The sequence below is a fragment of the Somniosus microcephalus genome, chromosome 4 (genome assembly GCF_052327205.1).
Source record: "Somniosus microcephalus isolate GS21.2 chromosome 4, FLI_Smic_1.0, whole genome shotgun sequence".
Taxonomy (NCBI): Eukaryota; Metazoa; Chordata; class Chondrichthyes; order Squaliformes; family Somniosidae; genus Somniosus; species Somniosus microcephalus.
In genome coordinates this window covers 346,372,662-346,392,002 of record NC_140990.1, presented here as the reverse complement: position 1 = coordinate 346,392,002, position 19,341 = coordinate 346,372,662, and the positions used below count along the sequence as shown (strand labels likewise).

The 19,341-nt window shown below is 47.2% G+C and overlaps 1 protein-coding gene across 1 annotated transcript in view; it reads left to right on the top strand.

The window, feature by feature from the left end:
* LOC147120746 (natural resistance-associated macrophage protein 1-like) overlaps positions 1 to 16,034 on the top strand; it is a 58,323-nt gene extending 42,289 nt beyond the window's left edge. Inside the window, exons 9-11 of the mRNA XM_085986985.1 lie at positions 3,107 to 3,180; positions 9,559 to 9,712; positions 14,676 to 16,034. Coding sequence (XP_085843111.1) covers positions 3,107 to 3,180; positions 9,559 to 9,712; positions 14,676 to 14,762 — 315 coding nt within the window. The 3' untranslated portion in view covers positions 14,763 to 16,034. The remainder of the gene's footprint in view (positions 1 to 3,106; positions 3,181 to 9,558; positions 9,713 to 14,675) is intronic.
* The last annotated feature ends 3,307 nt before the right edge of the window (positions 16,035 to 19,341 follow it).

The window sequence follows — 19,341 nt, the reverse complement described above, 5'->3', positions numbered from 1 at the left end:
ACACTCACTCACACTCATATACTCACACTCATTCACACTCACACACTTATGCTCACACTCACTCACACACCTATACTCACACTCACTCACACTCATATACTCACACTCACTCACACACCTATACTCACACTCATACTCACACTCACTCACACACCTATACTCACACTCACACACATACACTCACTCACAATCATATACTCACACTCACTCACACACCTATACTCACACTCATATACTCACACTCACTCACACTCACACACCTATGCTCACACTCACTCACACACCTATATTCACACTCACTCACACTCATATACTCACACTCACTCACACACCTATACTCACACTCCCTCACACTCATATACTCACACTCACTCACACTCACACACCTATGCTCACACTCACTCACACACCTATACTCACACTCACTCACACTCATATACTCACACTCACTCACACACCTATACTCACACTCACTCACACTCATATACTCACACTCACTCACACACCTATACTCACACTCACTCACACTCATAAACTCACACTCACTCACACACCTATGCTCACACTCACTCACACACCTATACTCACACTCACTCACACACCTATGCTCACACTCACTCACACTCACACACCTATACTCACACTCACTCACACTCATATACTCACACTCACTCACACTCACACACCTATGCTCACACTCACTCACACACCTATACTCACACTCACTCTCACTCATATACTCACACTTACGCACACACCTATACTCACACTCACTCACACACCTATGCTCACACTCTCTCACACACCTATACTCACACTCACTCACACTCATATACTCACACTCACTCACACTCATATACTCACACTCACTCACACACCTACTCACACTCATATACTCACACTCACTCACACGCCTATACTCACACTCACTCACACTCATATACTCACACTCACTCACACACCTATACTCACACTCATATACTCACACTCACTCACACTCATATACTCACACTCACTAACACTCACACACCTATGCTCACACTCACTCACACTCATATACTCACACTCACTCACACTCACACACCTATGCTCACACTCACTCACACACCTATACTCACACTCACACAGCTAGACTCACACTCACTCACACTCACACACCTATACTCACACTCACTCACACTCACACACCTATACTCACACTCACACACCTATACTCACACTCACTCACACTCACACACCTATACTCATACTCACTCACACATACTCACACTCACTCACACACCTATACTCACACTCACTCACACTCACTCACCTATACACACACCTATACTCTCACACACCTATACTCACACTCACACACCTATACTCACACTCACTCACACTCACACACCTATACTCTCACTCACTCACACACCTATATTCACTCTCACTCACACTCACACACCTATACTCACACTCACACACCTATACTCACACTCACACTCACACAACTATACTCACACACCTATACTCACACTCACACACCTATACTCACTCACACACACTCCTATACTCACACTCACTCACACTCTCACACCTATACCCACACTCACACACCTATACTCACACTCACTCACACTCACACACCTATACTCACACTCCCACACCTATACTCACACTCACTCACACTCTCACACCTATACTCACACTCACACACCTATACTCACACTCACACATCTATACTCACACACCTGTAGTCACACACCTATACTCACACTCACTCACACACCTATACTCACACTCACACACCTATACTCACACACACACACCTATACTCACACTCACACATCTATACTCACACACCTTTACTCACACACCTATACTCACACTCACTCACACACCTATACTCACACTCACACACCTATACTCACTCACACACACACCTATACTCACACTCACACATCTATACTCACTCACACACACACCTATACTAACTCACTCACACATCTATACTCACACACCTGTACTCAACACACTATAGGAATTAAACTACCTGCTGTGCAGGATATCTACCCCGAGAAGTGCCGGGGGAAGGCCCTGAGAATCATTAAAGACGCGAGCCACCCCAGCCACAACCTCTTCGACCTGCTCCCGTCCGGTAAGAGATACCGAAGCATACGGTCTCGTACCAGCAGGTTTCGAAACAGCTTCTACCTCCAGGCCATAAGACTATGAACGAATAATTTATTATTATTTATTACTGTTGTTTTATTTATTATTATTGTATTTCTATTAGTATTTTTATCATTGTTATGCCATATTTATTCCAATGTTGGGAGGACTCATAAAAATCAACATTTCATTGTGCAGTACACACGTCTGCTGCATATATGACAAATAAAATTGAATTGAATTGAATTGAATTGAATACTCACACTCACTCACACACCTATGCTCAGTCACACACACCTATACTCACACTCACACACCTATACTCAGTCACACATACCTATACTCACACTCACACACCTATACTCAGTCACACATATCTATACTCACACTCACACACCTATACTCACACTCACTCACACTCACACACCTATACTCACACACCTGTATTCACATTCACACACCTATACTCACACTCACACAGCTATACTCACACCCATATTCACACTCACGCACACACCTATACTCACACTCACTCACACACACACATATACTCACACTCACTCTCACACACACTCATCCTCACTCACACACACCTATACTCACACACACTCACACATACCCACACACACACACTCTAATCCTCACACTCACTTTCACAATCACATTAACATCCTCACACACACACGCTTACAAATATGAATTTATATAGCGCCTTTAATGTAGTAAAATGTCCCAAGGCGCTTCACAGGAGTATTAGAAGACAAAAAACACACAAATAAACTACCTGACTGACACACCCTCACTCACACCCTCACACACACTCACCCTTCACACACCCTGCTTCAAATATACACATATTACTCACACACTCAAATACATTCAACACAATCACATGTGACCATTTCATATGAGGTGAGTCCCTCTGTTCTAATATAATTTCCCTTTCTGTTTACAGCTTCCTTTTGCTCTAATTCCCATCTTGACATTCACTAGTCTCAGGACATTAATGCACCAATTCACCAATGGAACGTAAGTAGCACCTGTTTGAGGCGCATTACAGGGATGTACATAAAGAGAAGTTCGATAACTACATGAGGGAGAAAGATTATGCTGAAAGGATGCGATGAAGAGGGGGTGGGAGGAGGCTCATGTGGAGCACAAACACCGGCACGGACCAGTCGGGCCGAATGTTTCTGTGCTGGAAATACTGTGGGGAAGGTCGAGCACGGGTTACATACAGAGTAAAGCTCCCTCTACACTGTCCCATCAAACACTCCCAGGGCAGGTACAGCACGGGTTAGATACAGAGTAAAGCTCCCTCTACACTGTCCCATCAAACACTCCCAGGGCAGGTACAGCACGGGTTAGATACAGAGTAAAGCTCCCTCTACACTGTCCCATCAATCACTCCCAGGGCAGGTACAGCACGGGTTAGATACAGAGTAAAGCTCCCTTTACACTGTCCCATCAAACACTCCCAGGGCAGGTACAGCACGGGTTAGATACAGAGTAAAGCTCCCTCTACACTGTCCCATCAAACACTCCCAGGGCAGGTACAGCACGGGTTAGATACAGAGTAAAGCTCCCTCTACACTGTCCCATCAAACACTCCCAGGGCAGGTACAGCACGGGTTAGATACAGAGTAAAGCTCCCTCTACACTATCCCATCAAACACTCCCAGGGCAGGTACAGCACGGGTTAGATACAGAGTAAAGCTCCCTCTACACTGTCCCATCAAACATTCCCAGGGTAGGTACAGAACGGATTAGATACAGAGTAAAGCTCCCTCTACACTGTCCCATCAAACACTCCCAGGGCAGGTACAGCACGGGTTAGATACAGAGTAAAGCTCCCTCTACACTGTCCCATCAAACACTCCCAGGGCAGGTACAGCACGGGTTAGATACAGAGTAAAGCTCCCTCTACACTGTCCCATCAAACATTCCCAGGGTAGGTCAGAACGGATTAGATACAGAGTAAAGCTCCCTCTACGCTGTCCCATCAAACACTCCCAGGGCAGGTACAGCACGGGTTAGATACAGAGTAAAGCTCCCTCTACACTGTCCCATCAAACAATCCCAGGGCAGGTACAGAACGGATTAGATACAGAGTGAAGCTCCCTCTACACTGTCCCATCAAACACTCCCGGGGCAGATACAGAACGGGTTAGATACAGAGTAAAGCTCCCTCGACACTGTCCCATCAAACAATCACAGGGCAGGTACAGCATGGGTTAGATACAGAGTAAAGCTCCCTCTACACTGTCCCATCAAACATTCCCGGGGCAGGTACAGAACGGGTTAGATACAGAGTAAATCTCCCTCTACACTGTCCCATCAAACACTCCCAGGGCAAGTACAGCATGGGTTAGATACAGAGTAAAGCTCCCTCTGCACTGTCCCATCAAACACTCCCAGGGCAGGTACAGCACAGGTTAGATACAGAGTAAAGCTCCCTCTGCACTGTCCCATCAAACACTCCCAGGGCAAGTACAGCATGGGTTAGATACAGAGTAAAGCTCCCTCTACACTGCCCCATCAAACACTCCCAGGGCAGGTACAGCACGGGTTAGATACAGAGTAAAGCTCCCTCTACACTGTCCCATCAAACACTCCCAGGGCAGGTACAGCACGGGTTAGATACAGAGTAAAGCTCCCTCTACACTGTCCCATCAAACACTCCCAGGGCTGGTACAGCACGGGTTAGATACAGAGTAAAGCTCCCTCTACACTGTCCCATCAAACACTCCCAGGGCAGGTACAGCATGGGTTAGATACAGAGTAAAGCTCCCTCTACACTGTCCCATCAAACAATCCCAGGGCAGGTACAGAATGGATTAGATACATAGTAAAGCTCCCTCTACACTGTCCCATCAAACACTCCCGGGGCAGGTCAGGAACGGATTAGATACAGAGTAAAGCTCCCTCTACACTGTCCCGTCAAACGCCCCGGGGCAGGTACAGAACGGGTTAGATACAGAGTAAAGCTCCCTCTACATTGTCCCGTCAAACATTCCCGGGGCAGGTACAGGACGGGTTAGATACAGAGTAAAGCTCCCTCTGCACTGTCCCATCAAACAATCCCAGTGCAGGTACAGCATGGGTTAGATACAGTGTAAAGCTCCCTCTACACTGTCCCATCAAACACTCCCAGGGCAGGTACAGCACGGGTTAGATACAGAGTAAAGCTCCCTCTACACTGTCCCATCAAACACTCCCAGGGCAGGTACAGCACAGGTTAGATACAGAGTAAAGCTCCCTCTACACTGTCCCATCAAACACTCCCAGGGCAGGTACAGCACAGGTTAGATACAGAGTAAAGCTCCCTCTACACTGTCCCATCAAACATTCCCAGGGCAGGTACAGTACGGATTAGATACAGAGTAAAGCTCCCCCTACACTGTCCCATCAAACACTCCCAGGGCAGGTACAGCACGGGTTAGATACAGAGTAAAGCTCTCTCTACCCTGTCCCATCAAACACTCCCAGGACAGGTACAGCACGGGTTAGATACAGAGTAAAGCTCCCTCATTAAGATGGAAAGTGAAGAAGTCCAATCCGAAACAAGGGTCCTAAATCTAAACAAAGGAAACTACGAAGGTATGAGGAGGGAGTTGGCTAAGATAGATTGGGGAGCTTCATTAAAATGCATGACGGTGGATAGGCAATGGCTAACATTTAAGGAACGAATGCATGAATTGCAACAGTTATACATTCCTTTCTGGTGCAAAAACACAAAAGGAAAAGCGGCCCAACCATGGCTAACAAAGGAAATTAAGGATAGTATTAGATCCAAAGAGGAGTCATATAAAATTGCCAGAAAACGTAGCAAGCCTGAAGATTGGGAGCAGTTTAGAGTTCAGCAAAGAAGGACCAAGAGATTGGTCAAGAGGGGAAAAATAGAGTATGCGAGTAAACTTGCAAGGAACATAAAAGCGGATTGTAAAAGCTTCTACAAGTCTGTAAAAAGAAAAAGATTAGTGAAGACAAATGTAGGTCCCTTACAGTCAGAAACGGGAGAATTTATAATGGGGAACAAGGAAATGGCAGAGCAATTAAACAAATACTTTGGTTCTGTCTTTACGGAAGAGGACACAAATAACTTCCCAGAAATGCTAGGGAACCAAGAGTCTAGTGAGAAGGAGGAATTAAAGGAAATTAGTATTAGTAAAAAAATAGTGCTGGAGAAATTAATGGGACTGAAAGCCGATAAATCCCCAGGGCCTGATAATCTGCATTCCAGAGTACTGAAAGAGGTAGCCATGAAAATAGTGGATGCATTGGTTGTCATCTTCCAAAATTCTATAGATTATGGAACAGTTCCTGCAGATTGGAGGGTGGCAAATGTAACCCCACTATTTAAAAAAGGAGGGAGAGAGAAAACCGGGAACTTCAGACTGGTTAGCCTAACATCAGTAGTAGGGAAAATGCTAGAGTCTATTATAAAGGATGTGATAACAGGACACTTAGAAAATATCAACAGGATTAGACAAAGTCAACATGGATTTATGAAAGGGAAATCGTGTTTGACAAACATACTGGAGTTTTTTGAGGATGTAACTGGTAGAATAGATAAGGGAGAACCAGTGGATGTGGTGTATTTGGATTTTCAGAAGGCCTTTGATAAAGTCCCAAATAAGAGGTTAGTGTGCAAAATTAAAGCACATGGGATTGGGGGTAATATACTGGCATGGATTGAAAATTGGTTAACAGACAGGAAACAGAGAGTAGGAATAAATCGGTCTTTTTTGGGGTGGCAGGCGGTGACTAGTGGGGTACCGCAGGGATCAGTGCTTGGGCCCCAGCTATTCACAATATATATCAATGATTTGGATGAGGGAACCAAATGTAATATTTCCAAGTTTACTGACAACACAAAACTAGGTGGGGTTGTGAGTTGTGAGGAGGATGCAAAGAGGCTTCAAGGCGATTTAGACAAGTTGAGTGAGTGGGCAAATACATGGCAGATGCAGTATAATGTGGATAAATGTGAAGTTATCCACTTCGGTAGGAAAAACAGAAAGGCAGAGTATTATTTAAATGGTGATAGATTGGGAAATGTTGATGTACAAAGGGACCTGGGTGTCCTTGTACACCAGTCACTGAAAGCAAACATGCAGGTGCAGCAAGCAGTTAGGAAGGCAAATGGTACGTTGGCCTTCATTGCAAGAGGATTTGAGTACAGGAGCAAGGATGTCTTACTACAGTTGTACAGGGCCTTGGTGAGACCACACCTGGAGAACTGTGTACAGTTTTGGTCTCCTTACCTAAGAAAGGATATACTTGCCATAGAGGGAGTGCAGCGAAGGTTCACCAGACTGATTCCTGGGATGGCAGGACTGTCGTACGAGGAGAGATGGGGTCGACTAGGCCTGCATTCACTCGAGTTTAGAAGAATGAGAGGGGATCTCATTGAAACGTATAAAATTCTGACAGGGCTAGACAGACTGGATGCAGGGAAGATGTTTCCCCAGGCTGGGGGGTCTAGAATGAGGGGTCACAGTCTGAGGATACGGGGTAGGAGATTTAGGACTGAGGTGAGGAGAAATGTCTTCACTCAGAGGGTGGTGAACCTGTGGAATTCTCTACCACAGAAGGCTGTGGAGGCCAAGTCACTGAATATATTTAAGAAGGAGATAGATAGATTTCTAGACACAAAAGGCATCAAGGGGTATGGGGAGAGAGCGGGAATATGGTATTGAGATAGAAGAAGAGCCGAATGGCCTATTCCTGCTCCTATTTTTGTATGTTTCTACACTGTCCCATCAAACACTCCCAGGGCAGGTACAGCACGGGTTAGATACAAAGTAAAGCTCCCTCTACACTGTCCCATCAATCACTCCCAGGGCAGGTACAGCACGGGTTAGATACAGAGTAAAGCTCCCTCTACACTATCCCATCAAACACTCCCAGGGCAGGTACAGCACGGGTTAGATACAGAGTAAAGCTCCCTCTACACTGTCCCATCAAACATTCCCAGGGTAGGTACAGAACGGATTAGATACAGAGTAAAGCTCCCTCTACACTGTCCCATCAAACACTCCCAGGGCAGGTACAGCACGGGTTAGATACAGAGTAAAGCTCCCTCTACACTGTCCCATCAAACACTCCCAGGGCAGGTACAGCACGGGTTAGATACAGAGTAAAGCTCCCTCTACACTGTCCCATCAAACAATCCCAGGGCAGGTACAGAACGGATTAGATACAGAGTGAAGCTCCCTCTACACTGTCCCATCAAACACTCCCGGGGCAGATACAGAACGGGTTAGATACAGAGTAAAGCTCCCTCGACACTGTCCCATCAAACAATCACAGGGCAGGTACAGCATGGGTTAGATACAGAGTAAAGCTCCCTCTACACTGTCCCATCAAACATTCCCGGGGCAGGTACAGAACGGGTTAGATACAGAGTAAATCTCCCTCTACACTGTCCCATCAACACTCCCAGGGCAGGTACAGCACAGGTTAGATACAGAGTAAAGCTCCCTCTGCACTGTCCCATCAAACACTCCCAGGGCAGGTACAGCATGGGTTAGATACAGAGTAAAGCTCCCTCTACACTGCCCCATCAAACACTCCCAGGGCAGGTACAGCACGGGTTAGATACAGAGTAAAGCTCCCTCTACACTGTCCCATCAAACACTCCCAGGGCAGGTACAGCACGGGTTAGATACAGAGTAAAGCTCCCTCTACACTGTCCCATCAAACACTCCCAGGGCTGGTACAGCACGGGTTAGATACAGAGTAAAGCTCCCTCTACACTGTCCCATCAAACACTCCCAGGGCAGGTACAGCATGGGTTAGATACAGAGTAAAGCTCCCTCTACACTGTCCCATCAAACATTCCCAGGGTAGGTACAGAATGGATTAGATACATAGTAAAGCTCCCTCTACACTGTCCCATCATACACTCCCGGGGCAGGTCAGGAACGGATTAGATACAGAGTAAAGCTCCCTCTACACTGTCCCGTCAAACACTCCCGGGGCAGGTACAGAACGGGTTAGATACAGAGTAAAGCTCCCTCTACACTGTCCCATCAAACACTCCCAGGGCAGGTACAGGACGGGTTAGATACAGAGTAAAGCTCCCTCTACACTGTCCCATCAAACACTCCCAGGGCAGGAACAGCACGGGTTAGATACAGAGTAAAGCTCCCTCTACACTGTCCCATCAAACACTCCCAGGGCAGGAACAGCACGGGTTAGATACAGAGTAAAGCTCCCTCTACACTGTCCCATCAAACACTCCCAGGGCAGGTACAGCACGGGTTAGATACAGAGTAAAGCTCCCTCTACACTGTCTTATCTGTGAGTGACTCTGAGTTAGACAGCAGGGTTGTTATTGCTCTCCTCTAACGGAGTTCTTTCTGGTGATTAAAGTGTGAGTTACTCTCTATCTCCTCCCAGGTTTGGGAAGATTGTTGGTGTGTTGATCACTCTGCTGGTCATGGCTGTTAATGCCTACTTTGTAGTGGACTTCGTAGAGCACTTGGACAGTGTTTACCTGTACGTTCTTGCTGGGGTGATTCTAATCCTCTATGTGACTTTTGTACTTTACTTGGTAAGTCGCTGTGATTTATTTATACCATTAATACCTTGTGTCGGCAGGAATACGCGACTGTATTGTAACTGCAGCGTTCTGATTGGCCCTGTCTAACCATGTGGTAGGACTTGTCACATGGGCCCCGCCCCTCAGGAAGGTTATATTGGCCGTGGAGGGGAGGCAGCGCAGATTCACCAGATTGATCATAGAATCATTGAAGTTTACGACACAGAAGGAGGCCATTCGGCCCATCGTGTCCGTGCTAGCCGACAAAGAGCTCTCCAGCCTAATCCCACTGTCCAGCTCTTGGTCCGTAGCCCTGTAGGTTACGGCACTTCAAGGGCATGTCCAAGTACTTTTTAAATGTGATGAGGGTTTCTGCCTCTACCACCCTTTCAGACAGTGAGTTCCAGACCCCCACAACCCTCTGGGTGAAAAAAGTTCTCCTCAACTCCCCTCTAATCCTTCCACCAATTACTTTAAATCTATGCCCCCTGGCTATTGACCGCTCTGCTAGGGGAAATAGGTCCTTCCTATCCACTCTATCCAGGCCCCTCTCAATTTTATACACCTCAATTAAATCTCCCCTCAGCCTCCTCTGTTCCAAAGAAAACAACCCCGGCCTCTCCAATCTTTCCTCATAGCTAAAATTCCCCAGCCCAGGCAACATCCTCGTAAATCTCCTCTGTACCCTCTCTAGTGCAATCACATCTTTCCTGTAATACCAGGGCTAAAAGGGTTAAATTACGAGGACAGGTTGCACAGACTGGGCTTGTATTCCCTCGAGTTTAGAAGATTAAGGGGTGATCTGATCGAGGTGTTTAAGATGATTAAAGGAGTTGACAGGGTAGAGAGAGAGAAACTCCCTGGTGCAAGGGCCAAGGATGTCTCAGAGCGGCTGCAGAACATCTTGGAAGGGGAGGGTGAGCAGCCAGTTGTTGTGGTGCCTATAGGCACCAACGATATAGGTAAAAACTGGGATGAGGTCCTAAAAGCTGAATATAGGGAGTTAGGAGGTAAATTAAAAAATAGGACCTCAAAGGTAGTAATCTCAGGATTGCTACCAGTGCCACATGCTAGTCAGAGTAGAAATAGAAGGATATTTCAGATGAATACGTGGCTAGAGGAATGGTGCAAGGGGGAGGGATTCAAATTCCTGGGACATTGGAACCGGTTCTGGGGGAGGTGGGACCAGTACAAACCGGACGGTTTGCACCTGGGCAGGGCCGGGACCGATGTCCTAGAGGGAGTGTTTGCTAGTGCAGTGGGGGAGGGTTTAAACTAAAATGGCAGGGGTTTGGGAACCTGAGCAGGGAGACAGGAAAGGGAAACAAGGATAAAAGCAAAAGATAGGAAGGAGAAAAGCAAAAGTGGCAGTCAGAGAAATCAAGGGTTTAAATCAAACGTGGCCACAGTAAATAATAATTCTAAAAGGTCTAAGAGTGTTAATAAAACAAGCCTGAATGCTTTGTGTCTTAATGCGAGGAGCATTCATAATAAGGTGGATGAATTAGCTGAGCAAGTAGATGTAAACGGATATGATATGATTGGGATTACGGAAACATGGCTCCAGGGTGACCAAGGCTGGGAACTCAACATCCAGGGGTATGCAATATTCAGGAAAGACAGACAAAATGGAAAAGGAGGTGGGGTAGTATTGCTGGTTAAAGAGGAGATTAACACAATAGTAAGGAACGATATTAGCTCTGATGATGTGGAATCAGTATGGGCAGAGCTGAAAAATACCAAAATGCAGAAAACGATAGTGGGAGTTGTATACAGACCCCCAAACAGTAATGCTGAGGTTGGGGATGGCATTAAATGGGAAATTAGAGATGCGTGCAATAAGGGCACAGCAGTTATCATGCGTGACTTTAATCTACATATAGATTGGGCTAACCAAATTAGTAACAATACTGTGGAGGAGGAATTCCTGGAGTGTATACGGAATGGTTTCCTGGAGCAATATGTCGAGGAACCAACCAGAGATCAGGCCATCTTAGACTGGGTATTATGTAACGAGAATGGATTAATTAGCAATCTTGTTGTGCAATGACAAACATTTAAAGACCACATGGATGAACTACAGAATTTGTTCATCCCAGTTTGGCATAAAAATAAAACGAAAAAGGTGACTCAACCATGGCTAATAAGGGAAATTAGGGAAAGCATAAGATCCAAGGAGAGGACATATAAATTGGCCAGAAAAAGCAGCAAACCTGAGGACTGGGAGCAGTTTACGATTCAACAAAGGAGGACAAAGGGATTAATTAAAAGGGGGAAAATAGGGTATGAGAGTAAGCTTGGAGGGAAAAGGCTAAAGGGGCCAAGGGATATGGGGAGAAGGCAGGAACAGGGTACTGAATTTGGATGATCAGCCATGATCGCATTGAATGGTGGAGCAGGCTCGAGGGGCCGAATGGCCAACTCCTGCTCCTATCTTCTATGTTTCTATGGAACATAAAAACTGACTGTAAAAGCTTCTATAGATATGTGAAGAGAAAAAGATTGGTGAAGTCAAGCGTAGGTCCCTTGCAGTCAGAATCAGGGGAATTTATAATGGGGAACAAAGAAATGGCAGACCAATTAAATACATACTTTGGTTCTGGCTTCACAAAGGAGGACACAAATAACCTCCCAGAGATGTCGGGGAACATAAGGTCTGATGAGAGGGAGGAACTGAAAGAAATCAGTATTTGTAGGGAAATGGTGTTAGGGAAATTGACGGGATTGAAGGCAGATAAATCCCCAGGGCCTGATAATCTACATCCTAGAGTACTTAAGGAAGTGGCCCTAGAAATAATAGATGCATTGCTGGTCATCTTCCAAAATTCTACAGACTCTGGAACAGTTCCCATGGATTGGAGGGTAGCTAATGTAACCCCGCTATTCAAAAAAGGTGGTAGAGAGAAAATGGGGAATTATAGACCGGTGAGCCTGACATCGGTAGTGGGGAAAATGCTAGAGTCCATTATAAAAGATGTAATAGCAGAGCACTTGGAAAACAGTGACAGGATCGGACAAAGTCAACATGGATTTACAAAAGGTAAATCGTGCTTGACTAATCTAATTGAATTTTTTGAGGATGTAACTTGTAGGATAGATAAGGGAGAACCAGTGGATGTGGTTTATTTGGACTTTCAGAAGGCTTTCGATAAGGTCCCGCATAAGAGATTAGCGTGTAAAGTTAAGGCACATGGGATTGGGGGTAAGGTATTGACTTGGATAGAGAACTGGTTGGCAGACAGGAAGCAAATAGTTGGAATAAATGGGTCTTTTTCCGAGTGGCAGGCAGTGACTAGTGGGGTACCACAGGGATCGGTGCAAGGACCCCAGCTATTCACAATATATATTAATGATCTGGACGAAGGAACTAGATGTAATACCTCCAAGTTTGCAGACGACACAAAGCTGGGTGGGCGTGTGTGCTGTGAGGAGGATGCAGTGAAACTCCAGTATGATTTGGACAGGTTGGGTGATTGGGCAGAAGCATGGCAGATGCGATATAATGTGGATAAATGCGATGTTATCCACTTTGGTGGAAAAAACAGGAAGGCAGATTATTATCTGAATGGCAATAGATTGGGAGAAGGGGAAGTGCAACGAGACTTGGGTGTCCTTTTGCACCAGTCGCTGAAGGTAAGCATGCAGGTGCAGCAGGCGGTTAAGAAGGCAAATGGTATGTTGGCCTTCGTAGCAAGAGGATTTGAGTACAGGAACAAGGATGTCTTGCTGCAGTTGTACAGGGCCTTGGTGAGACCACATCTTGAGTATTGTGAGCAGTTTTGGTCGCTTTATCTGAGGAAGGATGTTCTTGCCATGGAGGGAGTGCAGCGAAGATTCACCAGACTGATACCTGGGATGGCAGGAATGACGTATGAGGAGAGATTGGGTCGATTGGGCTTATACTCGCTGGAGTTTAGAAGAATGAGAGGGGATCTCATTGAAACTTAAAGAATTCTAACAGGACTAGACAAACTAGATGCAGGAAGGATGTTCCCAATGGCGGGGGAGCCCAGAACCAGGGGTCACAGTCTAAGGATAAGGGGTAAGCCATTTAGGACAGAGATGAGGAGGAATTTCTTCACCCAGAGAGTGGTGAACCTGTGGAATTCTCTACCACACAAGGCAGTTGAGGCCAATTCATTAAATATATTCAAGAAGGAGTTAGATATATTTCTTAAGGCTAAAGGGATCAAGGGATATGGGGAGAAAGCAGGGACCGGGTACAGAATTTGGATGATCAGCCATGATCGCATTGAATGGCGGAGCAGGCTCGAGGGGCCGAATGGCCTACTCCTGCTCCTATCTTCTATGTTTCTATCAGTCCAGAACAAGGGGGCAGAGCCTTAAAATTAGAGCCAGGCTGTTCAGGGGTGATGTCAGGAAGCACTTCTTCACACAAAGGGCGGTGGAAATCTGGAACTCTCTCCCCCAAAAAGCTGTTGAGGCTGAGGGTCAATTAAAAATTTCAAAACCGGGATTGATAGATTTTTGTTGGGTAAGAGTATTAAGGGATAGGGAACCAAGGCGGGTGGATGGGGTTAACATACAGATCAGCCGTGATCTCATTGAATGGCAGAACAGGCTCGAGGGGCTGAAGGGCCTCCTCCTGTTCCTATGTTACAGCACAGGTGGAGGCCATTCGGCCCATCGTGCCTGGGCTGGCACTTTGAAAGAGCTGCCCAATTAGTCTCACTCCCCCGCTCTTTCCCAGATAGCTCTGCGATTGTTCTCCTTTTCCAGTATTTAGCCAATCTGCTCCCACCGCCCTTTCAGGCAGCGCATTCCAGATCACAACAGCATAAGCTGAAAATCAACAAAACCCACTGGTCCAGGGACTACGGAGCAACCGTGAACCCTGCTGGCTATTGGGAAATAGCTTTCATTTACACTTTTCACTTCAATCTGAGCAATGAATTGAAACCGGAAGCAGAAACACTTTGGGAATTAATGGCGATTGTTACTTTCTCTGTTTCAGCTGTGGTTGAGCTGTGTAGCAGCTGGAATAACCGGCCTGAACTTCGGCCAAGGGAGACGCTTCAACCATGAAATACTTCCCGACTAAACCTCGCAAATCTTTTACTGACTCGTGATGGACTTGCCCGGCTTTAATGGTGCAAGACTCGGGTTTCCAGCAAAATTCTCCAAATAATCGAGACTGCCACTGATTGTGTTACTGTTACACTGGAGTCACACGCCTGGCATTAGACTTTCCACATGTTCGTCTCACGCCTGGTGTCACATGTTCCCCTCACGCCTGGTGTCACATGTTCCCCTCACGCCTGGTGTCACATGTTCCCCTCACGCCTGGTGTCACATGTTCCCCTCACGCCTGGTGTCACATGTTCCCCTCACGCCTGGTGTCACATGTTCCCCTCACGCCTGGTGTCACATGTTCCCCTCACGCCTGGTGTCACATGTTCCCCTTGACGTAAGGAAACTACTAGGCATTTGGTCTGAGCGTTAAACAAAGCTTTAATCAACTGTTTTACAACATGGAGGTCTAGTTGTGTCCTTCACTAGTTCCTGTTAAGAATGTTCTGCGCAAGCTGGGCCCGTGCCCGAGTATTTATACTCACCCTGGACAGCACCACCCGCAGGCCGCTCAGTATTATTTCATAAGTCTTTCTTTCATGAATGACTGATTCATGTCATCCCTCACCCCTGGTGTCACATGTTCGCCTCACCCCTGGTGTCACATGTTCCCCTCACGCCTGGTGTCACATGTTGTCTCACCCCTGGTGTCACATGTTCGTCTCACCCCTGGTGTCACATGTTCCCCTCACTCCTGGTGTCACATGTTCCCCTCACGCCTGGTGTCACATGGTCGTGTCATGTCTGGTGTCACATGTTCTAGACGTTCCATGCCCTCATTTACCAGCTACATTTGTGATCAATGAGTTTTCCCATTCCCAGGCCCCGTCAGCTTGACTGCAGCCACCCTTGGCCTGCATTTCCTCATTCCCAGCCCCTATACTCCAGCGCAGGAGCTGTGGTCCTGATGTGCCCCCGCTTCCAGCCTCTGGCTGACACTCCAGGCCCTCAGCCACATTAGGAATGAAGTTCTGACCAATTCCTCATGAGATTGGAGTATAATTACTGAGCCGGGCCCTCTGAAAGTACAGGCAGAGAGGCCTGCATCCACAATGCTAAATCCAGACACAATTCAATTCAATTTATTTGTCATATATGCAGCAGACATGTGTACTGCACAATGAAATGTTGATTTTTACGAGTCCTCCCAACATTGGAATAAATATAGCATAACAATGATAAAAATACTAATAGAAATACAGTAATAATAAATAAAACAACAGTAATAAATAATAATAAATTATTCGTTCATGAGTCTTATGGCCTGGGGGTAGAAGCTGTTTCGAAACCTGCTGGTACGAGACCGTATGCTTCGGTATCTCTTACCGGACGGGAGCAGGGCGAAGAGGTTGTGGCTGGGGTGGCTCGCGTCTTTAATGATTCTCAGGGTGAGGGAGGGACATGATCACAGCAGGGGTGGGACATGGGTGGGATATGGACAGGACAGGGGGTGGGATATGGGTGGGACCATGCAGGGGTGATGTCAGGAATCACTTCTTCACACAAAGGGTAGTGAAAATCTGGAACTCTCTCCCCCAAAAAATTGTTGAGGCTGGGGGGGTCAATTGAAAATTTCAAAACTGAGATTGATAGATTTTGTTAGGTAAGAGTATTGAGGGTTACGGAACCAATGCGGGTAGATGGAGTTAAGATACAGATCAGCCGTGATCTAATTGAATGGCGGAACAGGCTCGAGGGGCTGAATGGCCTCCTCCTGTTCCTATGAATGTGCTGCACTGACACCATGCATGAGGAAATGTCCTCTCAGTCCATGTCCACCTGACCCTTATCATTCTCTTCAAATACTTTTTGTCTCATACCCAAACGAAACTTACTGCCCATAGTCTGGGGCGCAGCTTGTCCCAGACGAACAAGGAACTTGCTCACCATCGATACGGCTGGACACAGCGTGGGATCTCACCAAACACACCTCATGTCTCTCTCGGACTTATGAATAATGCTCTAACACACCAAGTATGTTAGGCTACAAATTGCAGATCAAACTGATGGAGAAGCAGCATGAACAGAATACCACAGATTCCACTCGTTGACAAAGCTTCACTCTACTTGCAATATCAGTTAAACCAATAAAAAGTCTCAAATCTCTAGCAATATTTGGTAGTAATTTTGAGCAATGTGTCTGTATGGGGTAGCTTAACCATTATACACCCAGGCCTAGAAATTGAGTTTTGGTGCAGCCAGGGCTTTAGCGCCGGAAGTTAGTGCCGGAGCTAAGTCGCGCTGGTCGGGCCCAAAATTCAATAGTTCTGCGCCCAAACGGCTGCCGGCGCTGCTGAGAGCTGTTTGCGCCTGAAAACTGGCGCAACGCGCTGAATTTCGGCGCTATTCCGGCGCTGCGGCGCCCGCTGCGGTGCGGCAGGTTCGGGAAGTGCAGGCCTCCTCCTTCCCTTAAGGAGGAGCTGCCTGCACCCGGCCGCGGCCCGCGAAAATCTTTTTAAAAATGAGCCCGGCACCTCGGACAAGTGCCGGGCTTGCTTCTGTTCCGGGGGGGGGGGGGGGAAGTCCGGGGAGGGAGCTGCGGCCAGGCGGCCGGCGGGAAAGCGGCCGGCCGCCGCGGGGCCTTTAATGCGCCGGCGCAAAGTCATGTAAGACTCTGTTGCCAGAGTCTTAGTTGCGGCTGCCACGGGCGAGGCGGCCGCAACTGAATTTCGGTGCTGGGGCCCGTCGGCATGGCAACCGGGACGCTGCGCACACCGATGACGTCATCGGTGCCGGCGCAGCGCTACCGGTCTACCGCGGCGGAAGGGCCCCAGGCAATTTCGGCGCCGGCGCCAATTGCAGCGCTAGGCCCTCTAGCGCCGCAAAATCGGCGCTAAGGGCACTGAATTTCTAGGCCCCAATCTCTCCTGTGATTAGTGCCAGAAATCATGCACAATGCACTTTTCCTGTGGTATAACTCCAGTCAATAAATGGAGACCCGTCCTTCAGAAATACAAGTGTTATCTCCAGAACTACCACAGTGTTTACAGCACAGAAACAGGCCATTCGGCCCAACTGGTCCGTGCCGGTGTTTCTGCTCCACCCGAGCCTCCTCCCACCCCTCTTCATCTCACCCCATCACCATATCCTTCTATTCCTTTCTCCCTCATGTGTTTATCGAGCTTCCCCTTAAATGCATCGATACTATTCGCCTCAACCACTCCATGTGGCAGCGAGTTCCACATTCTCACCACTCTCTGAGTAAAGAAGTTTCTCCTGAATACCCTGTTGGATTTATTAGTGACTCTCTTATATAGATGGCCCCTAGTTCTGGTCTCCCCACAAGCGGAAATATCTTCTCTACGTTCACCCTATCGAACTCTATCATAATTTTAAAGACCTCTATCAGGTCACCCCTCAGCCTTCTCTTTTCTTGAGAAAAGAGCCCCAACCAGTTCAGCATTTATTCTTTTTATACTATGGAACCAGAACTGTGCACAGTACTGCAAGTGCGGTCTTACCGAGGTATATGGAGACCAGAACTGTGCACGGTGCTCCAAGTGTGGTCTAACCAAGGTATATCGAGACCAGGGCTGTGCACAGTGCTCCAAGTCATAGAGTCATAGAGTTATACAGCACGGATAGAGGCCCTTTGGCCCATCGTGTCCGTGCCGGCCATCAAGCCCTGTCTAATCTAATCCCATATTCCAGCATTTGGTCCGTAGCCTTGTATGCTATGGCATTTCAAGTGCTCATCCAAATGCTTCTTAAATGTTGTGATGGTTCCTGCCTCCACAACCCTTTCAGGCAGTGAGTTCCAGACTCCAACCACCCTCTGGGTGAAAAAGTTCTTTCTCAAATCCCCTCTAAACCTCCCGCCCTTTACCTTGAATCTATGCCCCCTAGTTATTGACCCCTCTACTAAGGGAAAAAGCTCCTCAGCATCCATCCTATCTATGCCCCTCATAATTTTGTACACCTCAATCATGTCCCCCCTCAGCCTCCTCTGCTCCAAGGAAAACAAACCCAATCTGCCCAGTCTCTCTTCATAGCTGAAGCGCTCCAGTCCTGGTAACATCCTGGTGAACCTCCTCTGCACCCTCTCCAACGTGATCACATCCTTCCTGTAGTGTGGCGGCCACAACTGCACACAGTATTCCAGCTGTGGCCTAACCAGTGTTTTATACAGCTCCATCATAACCTCCTTGCTCTTATATTCAATGCCTCGGCTAATGAAGGCAAGTATCCCATATGCCTTTTTTACCACCTTATCCACCTGTTCCGCCGCCTTCAGGGATCTGTGTACTTGCACACCCAGATCCCTCTGACCCTCCGTCTTGCCTAGGGTCTTACCATTCATTGTGTATTCCCTTGCCTTGTTAGTCCCCCCAAAGTGCATCACCTTGCACTTTTCCGGGTTAAATTCCATTTGCCACTGTTCCGCCCATCTGACCAACCCATCTATATCGTCCTGCAGACTGAGGCTACCCTCCTCGCTATTTACCACCCTACCAATTTTTGTATCATCCGCGAACTTACTGATCATACCTTTTACATTCATATCCAAGTCATTAATGTAGACCACAAACAGCAAGGGACCCAGCACCGAT